At 40.7% G+C, this 9,093-nt stretch overlaps 1 protein-coding gene across 1 annotated transcript in view; it reads left to right on the top strand.

Moving 5' to 3' along the window:
• Positions 1–9,093, top strand: part of Il13ra1 (interleukin 13 receptor subunit alpha 1) — a 57,369-nt gene that overhangs the window by 13,201 nt on the left and 35,075 nt on the right. The window contains exons 2-4 of the mRNA XM_031349150.1: positions 2,237–2,376; positions 6,056–6,194; positions 8,217–8,337. Of these exons, the coding sequence (XP_031205010.1) occupies positions 2,237–2,376; positions 6,056–6,194; positions 8,217–8,337 (400 nt within the window). The remainder of the gene's footprint in view (positions 1–2,236; positions 2,377–6,055; positions 6,195–8,216; positions 8,338–9,093) is intronic.

Here is a 9,093-nt window from a genome sequence, read left to right on the forward strand (position 1 = left end):
AGGACTAGAACATGTTAGTCTGAGGACAACTGAAGAGAGCACAATTAAAAACCTGGTTTGCAAAGTCATAAAACAGCTGAGTAAACTCTTTGTATTGAGTGTGAGGAACTCCAATATCCTGGAGGAAGAATCTTGGGAATGCTAATATTTAAGAATCCATAGTCTCGGCACTGCAGAGCAACGGTGGGTGGGTCCCTGTAGATTCAAAACCAGCCTGGTCCACATAGTCATAGCATGTTCTAGGTCAGCCAAAGGCTACATAGTGAAAGTCTATCACAAAACAATTAATAAATAAGTTAGAATCCATAGGCTCGTCATTCATGGGCTCTGTGTTTGCTGGTCAGTTGCCTATGGATTTAAAAACAAAAGAAAGAAAAAGAAATAGCTAAAAATCATTCAGTATATCTGTACTGAACATGTTATAATTTAATTTTGGTTGCCATTATTCCTCCAAACAATACAGTATAACATTGATCTATGTACAATTAATGTATATAACATTGATCTATGTAAAGTTAAAGTATGTGGAAGACAGAAGCCTGATATGGCTGGTCCCTGAGAGGTTCTACCAGTACCTGACCAATACAGATGCAGATACTCACAGCCAACCATTGGACTGAGTCCAAGGACCCTAGTGGAAGGGCTAAGGGAAGGAATGAAGGAGCTGAAGGGTATCACAACTGCACAGGAAGAACAATATCAACTAACTGGACCCCCCCCCCCCCAGAGCTCCCATGGACTAAACCACCAACCAAGAGTACACATGGAGGGACTCATAGCTCCATCTGCATATGTAGCGGAGGATGGCCTTATCTGACTTCAATGGGAGGAGAGGGAGGCTTGGTGGCCAAGAGTAGGGGGATGCTAGAGGGGTGAGGAGAGAGTGGGAAAATGGGTGGAGGAGTATCCTCATAGAGGCAGAGGGAAGGGGGAAGGGGGAATGGGATAGGGGATTGGTGGAGAGGTAACCAGCAAGGGGGATATCATTTGAAATGTAAGCAAATAAAATGATTAATAAAAATAAAACAATAAAAAATAAAGTATGGAAAAAAAGAAAAATAAAGTATGTAGAAGGTTGTGTGTGAATTATGTGCAAATGCTACACAGAAACATTTGCAAATTTTGTTTTCCAAATAAGGTTCTGGAGTAGACTTCACATGGTTTCTAAGGAAAATATGTTATTTTTATATTAATTTTATGTTTAACTAAGCCTATGACCTTAGAGATGGAGTTGTAGCTTAGTGACAGAGACACACCTCCTATGCTCAGGGTTCTAAGTTCAATTCACAGAACCAGAAAGAAAAGCTATGTACCATAGTGGCGCATACCTCTATCTGAACCAATTGAGAGGTGGAGGTAGAAGGTCAGGAGTATAAGGCCAGCTTAGATAGTGAGTTTGGAGCCAGTCTGAGCTCCATGAGAAACTATCTGAGAAAAGAAGGTGACCATAAGCCACATTATTGCAATCCTACCTTTGTCACTGGTCATGCTGTGTGAGGTAAAGCAACTGACTTCCTTGTGCCTCAATTACTTTTGCTGTTATAATTTTAAAAGTGTAATGTATGTGTTTGCTTGCACATGCATGCCACTGCATGTGTGTGGGAGTTAGAAAACACCTTTCAAGGGTCTGTTCTCTCCTTCTACCTTGTAGACCCTGGGGATTGAACTGAGGTGTTCCCAGGCTTGTGGGCAGGTGACTTTACCCAGTGAGTTATCTTGACAACCTGTTTCCCATCTTCTCTTCCCTTTCCCCCTTCCATTGCCCCTATTTCTTTGTTCTGTTTCTTTTCTTTCTTTCTCTTTATTAATCATTTTATTAGTTTACATTTCAAATGATATCTCCCTTCCTGGTTTCCCCTCCACAACCCCCCCTTTTGAGACAGCTCATGTTGGCTTTGAATTTACTATTCAGCTCTGGCTGGCTTTAAACTCAGGACAATCCTATTGCCTCTGGCTCCCAAGTACTAGGATGACAGATGTGAACCACCACACCCAAATAGTCATCGCAGTTTTTAAAATGAAGCCAACAGTAGTCCCTATTTCAAAAGGGGTCTATGGAGATTTTCATCATGAACATGTAGAAAGTGTAACACTGTGTTTTGTCTCAGCAAATGTTGAGTATCATTAACTCAGCGTGTTGGTCTTGGCCGCTAGGATGTGGGAGAATGGATAAAATAAACCATCAAAAATTCTGGCTGGCACTGACAAATGTTTGTCTTATGTTTGACTTGAACAGAAGTTCAACCACCTGTGAGGAATTTGAGTGTCTCTGTCGAACATCTCTGTACAATAATTTGGACGTGGAGTCCTCCAGAGGGAGCCAGTCCAAATTGCAGTCTCAGATATTTTAGTCACTTTGATGACCAACAGGATAAGGTAAGTTTGCTACAAATACATGCCATGGCTCAGGTAAAGTGTCCAAACACTGTGGATAAAAGCCAAGAATGAGTCAAATTGTAATCTTCAGAGTGGGGATTTTATTTTAGGTTTTTCTCAGATTTCAACTGGGGAGAACTATAAAAACATCTCTCAACAAAATCAAACATTGGAAAAAAGTTGCTAATTATTTGATGATTGAGTGTAATTCATTGTTCATACAGAATAAACTAGATAGCTGTATGTATTTGGCACCCATAAATAACCAGTTCTCTTCTTGCTGAGTTTGTTCTTATATTCTTGTCTGTAGCTCTGTGTTCTGGTATTGATGTGACACTCAATTTCAGAGCATTTCTTACATTTAGCATCTCACCAATCATGTGTACAGATAGATGTGCAAGAACTTTGGGGTCTAAAAGTAAATGCTATGGGAAAGTGGAAAGATGAGATGTTAGTGGTGGGTGGGTTTGCATTTCCTGATGCCCGAGGAAAATAACAGGGCAAAAAGGTAAACCATGCCTGTTAGAAGTAGTCAGCTGATTTAAGTGATTGCTGGCAGGATTAGGTTATTGGGCTCTTTTTGATACATGTATTCAATTATTTTGGTAAGTTTATGTCTTCTTGCATTTTGTGTAGCAAGAGAGGTGTTTTGGGGGATCCAGGATTTTGAGGAGGCAGTATTATCTAGATTTCCGGGAGCTTATTGCCCTGAGGCTGTGAATGAGTGGCAAGAGCAATGCTTCTTTTCCTGTCCTTTGGATGCAACCTCAGTATCATCTTTAGGGTTGTAACTAACCCCTAGGCCCATTGAACAGGGGTAGCCTAGGCAGAAGCCCAGTGCTCCCAAGTTACTAAATAAGATCAAGTTGGCAGTTTGTTTGCCGTTTTCACAGAGAGGCTTATCACGATACGAGAGATCTGTTGAGAAGTTTTGAAAAGCAAAAGATTGATATCACTAGATACCCTCCACGATTGCTTTATCCCTGTCCATTAGTTCACCAATCTGGCAAGCTGAGGCAGCTCTGGCAATGCATTTTAGGTTTTCTTTCATCACCAAGAGATAGGGAAGTCCCACTGGGCAAATGAATCAGAGGCCCTTCAGGCTAAGCATGCACAGAGGCATAAGCCAAGACTGGATCCCTTTCCTGCTGGAAGAGGAGAGTCAGGAAAAGGTGTGTGATGGAGCCAACTGGGCGTTCCTCTTCAGGGAGACGGAGAAAAATCCAGGACTACAGCCTTAGGCTAGGGTCAATTTTACAAGAAGGCCAGATTCCCAGAGAGGTGAAGAATACTGCCATTATAGCAGCTACCAGTGGAATGATGCACGAGAGCTGAAAGTTACACATAACCTTCTCAGGATCTGTTGGGAGGAATTGTGTTTCTTGTCTTATACAGAGAGATATGTTAGACTTGGTGATCACTAATAGCTTGGTAATCACAAGCTTCCTATTTTATTTGTACCAATTTAATATTAAATACTTGAAAGTTGGAGGTTGGTTTTTTTTTTTTGAGACAGGCTCTCTTGTATCTCAGACTGGTTTCTGGCTCATTATGTAGCTAAGGCTAGCCTTGAGCTCCTGATTCCTCAGCTTCTACATCCCCAATAATGGAACTACTGGCATACACCATCATGGAAAGAGACTTTTTAAATTATTATTATCTTTAAATACTTGTTATATTATGTATATACCTAGGAGATAAGATTCAAATTTATGTTTGAAGCAATTGCTAGTTTAAAAATGACAGTATAAAAACCTCTAACTGGAGCCGTCTCTAATATAAAAGGAGAAGTGAGATCCCCACCACCATGATCCTAATTTATGATGTCTAAAAAAAAAATCTTTTTAAAATAAAAAATGTTATCTTTAAAATGAAACATCAAAAGCTGTGATACTAGGGCTTGAACCCAGGCATCACACTTTTGAGATAAGTAACTGCATCACCGAGCTATATTCCTAGCCCTAATTTTATGAGGTTTGCCAGTACATTTTCTCATGGTTTCCTTAGAGAGTGAGTATATGTCCTAGATGAGAATTAGGAAGGATCTGTGAGTAAGCAAGGCTCGTTTAGCAACCTGTAATGGGTAAAGTAGGGACATTAGTGAGCCTTAACATTGGAAGCCTTTCTGTCACCATTTTCACTCTCTTAGGGGAGCTGGTCTTGAGTTTCATGGGCTCAGTTAAAGACCTCTCTTCCTCTGCACACATTCATTTCTAAAGGGACAATCATAAAATGAGGCGCTCCAGGAAGACTTCTATCAGCACTGTACTTTTACATCCCGGTAGGCAGAGGCCTATATGGGAAGCCAAGTGATAAGTAGCTTTCTTGGCAAAGAATCAAGAATTCCTTGTGAAAATGTCCTCATCTATGAACAGCAAGCCGGAGAGGCCCCCATGACGATAAGCATCTTTTTGCTAGATTCTCCATGTCTGTGTTAAGTTACCACCTCTTTTCTCTGAGCCGGGATTTTACTTGAAGAGATCTATTTTTCTGTCATCCCACTCCACTTTTCCAACACATTATCTTAATTGTACCTAAGAATTATTTTGTCTCTGTATGCATATCTTGGCTCCAGTATACTTATCCTGGGTTTGTTGGTGACCTCCTGAGAGCATCCTCATTTCATGGTTTCAGAGACGACTCAGGTTTCCCTCATTCCTAGCCAGCAGCAGGCATGCAAAATAGCACCTGCTGCTTGAGGTGGTAGATGAATCGACGTGACCATTCTCCGCTCTCATGGCCACCAGGAAATTATGAAAGGAAATAGTATGGGAAACTTGAGTCAGAAACTTTTACAAAACAGGAAATGCAATCTTTGGAACTCTGATTAAAAGCAGCTTCATTCTTAATTATTCCTCTTACCTCTGGAAATGTTAATTTCCTAGAGAGGCCCGTAATAACTTTGATCTGAGTCATAACAAGCAGATTTGTGATTTAGTCTTAGATTTCTGGTGTCTAATCTGAGATGTCTGGGGCCACTGTGGTTCCACAAAGCTTCCTTATCTGTGTTCTAGATGAAGTGTGGAAGTGTATATTTAGCAACCCTTGAAACTTACTCAGACACCACAAAAACAAAAAAGTGCTTAATAAAGCGTCCCTTTGGATCCTCTTCTCCAGAGATCTCCATGATGACTGGAGTTCTGTTGTGACATATTTTTAACCTTGATCTTGCTGGAATGTTAATAATTACTTCCTTTCAGTTTGCTTGTAGAAAGTTGATGTTAGCTTTAAGTACGTCTTACAATAGTTTTACTTTCAGATGTGGGAATTTGTCTTTATCTACACTAGAGTTTTTCAGTGGTGAGTGGTACTAGCAGTGCCTGATGCAGGCTAATAATGTGTTAGTAGGCTAGTTATTTTTTGCAGGAGATGGGTGGGCTAACCTGTTCGTTATAGGATGCCAGGTATCATTCCTGGTCTCTATCCATTAAATGTCAGTAGTGTCTTGCTTCTCTGCTTCAAAGTTATGACAACCAAAACTAGGACCAAGACACTATTGAATGTCTACAGGCATGGCAGAAGAGTGAAACAACTCCTTCAACATCACTCACTAGACCATTTAAGAACTGATTGCTTTTCTTAAATATTTGGGTTTGCTAAGACTGTTATTTAAGTGTCCTTTTTTGTGTGTTTTCTGTAGAAGTTTCTTTTTTCTTTTTTCTTTTCTTTGTACTCTCAGAAAATTGCTCCAGAAACTCATCGTATAGAGGAATTACCCCTAGATGAGAAAATCTGTCTGCAAGTGGGGTCCCAGTGTAGTGCCAATGAAAGTGAGAAGCCTAGCCCTTTGGTGAAAAAGTGCATCTCACCCCCTAAAGGTAAAAAATGCAAACGTTCTCCCTTGGTAGTTTGAGTGTATACCCAGTTGCTCAGTGCCCTCACTGGTGATGAGTTCGTTTCATTCTCAAGGTTTTACTGAGTCAAATAAGTGCTTGGACCTGTGCTAGATGCTGATAGATTTGAGGATGTTGCCATTTCAAGTTGCTCACAAAGAGTTTGAATAATAATGATATCTACATAGTTAGAATGCTTTCTTTTGTAATTTGAAAAATGAACATACACACTCCCCCTCCCTTCCTCCTGAAAATGTGCCTTACCCACTTATCTGAACTAAGTAAAGCATGCATTGTTACTCTGATCTGTTTCATGATAAATAGAAGATGAATTGACTTGCTCTAGGTCTTCAAGCCCAGTGCTTTTAGGGAACCTGTAGTACTGTCTGATTCATGACAAATGGAAATTAGTTTGGTATGGAGAATAATCGTGCTGGCCTAGCCTGAGTACATGAGTAGTCAAAGGAAAAGCTCTTGGGTGGTGAGGATCATTGTCCCCTAGTACCACTTCACTGACAGTCCTTCTGCCTCTTATGCACAGGAAGGAGGCTACATTAATTAAAAGCAAGGCTACCAGACACCAGCTACCAAAGGCTACATCCCAGCTCTGCCAAGCTACTAATTGGTCATTGAGAGGATTACAATAAATACTTAGCACATTTTGTTTTTTCATATTATCTTGGCCCTTTGTTATGAAGGGCCAGGCTTCACCTCCAACTTCTAAACCTTAGCACATCTTGGCTTGTTCTTCAAGCCTCTCTGATTTGCACCAATCAAAAGAACATATGAAGTACTGCTTTTTTTTTTTAAGATTTATTTATTTATTATATGTAAATACATTGTAGCTGTCTTCAGAGATCTCATTATGGGTGGTTGTGAGCCACCATGTGGTTGCTGGGATCCGAACTCAGGACCTCTGGAAGAGCAGTCAGTGCTCTTAACTGCTGAGCCATCTCTCCAGCCCCTGAAGTATTGCTTTTAAAGGTATAAAATTTAGGACTGTGAGGCAGTTAAAATCATGATTTAAACCAGGTTGGCCTACTGTATTTGTACTTTTTAGGAGTTTAATACTTTGAAAAGCAGTTATATTGTGACATAAAACAGTTTGTGATAGCACAGTGGAGTATTCTTTCAAGGAGCAGGAGGGTGAAAGGCTGACATTTTAAACATAGGCATTGAATTAGTGTACATACATAATAATTGAAATCTTTATCACAAGAGATGTCAGATCAGGAGGATTTCAAGCCAGGTGTGGTGGCATACGCCTGTAGTCACATCTACTTGTGAGGCTGAGATGGGAAGAATTGTTTGAAGCCAGGAGACTGAGCCAGTCCTTTAAAATCAGCCAGCCAAACGAGTTAACAAAAGATAAAGACAGCCACCTTGGTGATACCCATCACTAATGTCAGTATTCAGGAGGATGAGGCAGGAAGATTACAAGTTCAAAGCCAGTCTATACTACATGACAAGTTCCAGGTCATCCTAGACTACTTAGAAAACCATGTTAGAGGGGTCTGGGAAGAGGAACAGCTACAACCACAGCAGACAACAAAGCTATTAAATCTTAGGTTGTGCTTATGTTCCCATAGAACTTCCCTTGATGAGAAGAGAGGGAAGTAAATTGTGTCTTTATGAAAGGCTTGCCTCTTCCAGAGGACCCTTGTTAGGCTCCAAGTATCCATGTCAGGTTGCTCACAGCCATCTAACTCCAGCTCCAGGTATTGGATGCCTCTGACTTCTGCACCGACATGTACTCAAAGACACACAACCCATGTGCAGATACACAATACCAAGTATTCAGCCCTGAAATCATAGGCACCTGAGCAACAAAAACAAACTTAGCTGGTTGTATTCATATATTTACATATACATATGTGTATTTAATAATACTAACCAAAGAAGAAGAGGCCATCAATTTGAGAGGAAGTGAGGACGACATGAGTGTGAGATTAGGGTTTAGGTTGTTGACCGTTTTCTATGACAAGGACTTTTGCCTGGATCTTCTAGGTGATCCCGAGTCCGCTGTGACTGAGCTCAAGTGCATTTGGCACAACCTGAGCTTTATGAAGTGTTCCTGGCTCCCTGGAAGGAATACAAGCCCTGACACAATCTATACTCTTTATTACTGGTGAGTATGTATTGGCGCAGCGGGTTAACTGGAACACTGATTTTGATTGTGTTGGGAGCCTTTGGATTTCAAAAAGAGAACAGTCATTTGTTGTTGTTTTCAAGACAGGGTTTCTCTGCATAACAGCCCTGGCTATCCTGGACTTATTTTTGTAGACCAGGCTAGCTCGAACTCCCAGAGGTCCATCGGCCTCTGTCTCCTTAGTGCTGGAATTAAAAACATGTGCCACCAATCTTGACTCTGAACAGCCTGTTTTTTATATGTGATGGTGGGGATAAAAGTCTGGGCCTTGGCTGGAGCATGGTAGTGTATGCTTTTAAATCCAGGACTCAGGAGGCTGAGGCAATAGATGTCTGTGAGCTTGAAACCAGCCTAGTCTACATAGCAAGCTCCAGAACAGCCAGAGCTCTGTAGAGAGACCCTGTCAAAAACAAACAACCAAAAGCACCTTGTAAATGCTAGGAAACTGTTCTCTTACAGCTCCAGCCTATTCTTTTCTATGGAGACAGTAGATAGGTAATTTATAATTAACCTCATTGGTTGCTATGGTAACCTAAAATTTAATCTAAAAAAGAAAAAGAAAAGAAAAGGGCCATTGAAATGGCCCAGCAGGTAAAGACATTTGCTTCCAAGCCTAGGGATCTGGATTTGTGACAGGGCCCACAGGATAAATTCTGCAGGCTGTTCTCTGATCCTCACAGGCACCATGACATGTGTATCTCTCACTAAATAAATAAATATCTATAAATAAATGTA

The sequence above is a fragment of the Mastomys coucha genome, chromosome X (genome assembly GCF_008632895.1).
Source record: "Mastomys coucha isolate ucsf_1 chromosome X, UCSF_Mcou_1, whole genome shotgun sequence".
Classification (NCBI taxonomy): Eukaryota; Metazoa; Chordata; class Mammalia; order Rodentia; family Muridae; genus Mastomys; species Mastomys coucha.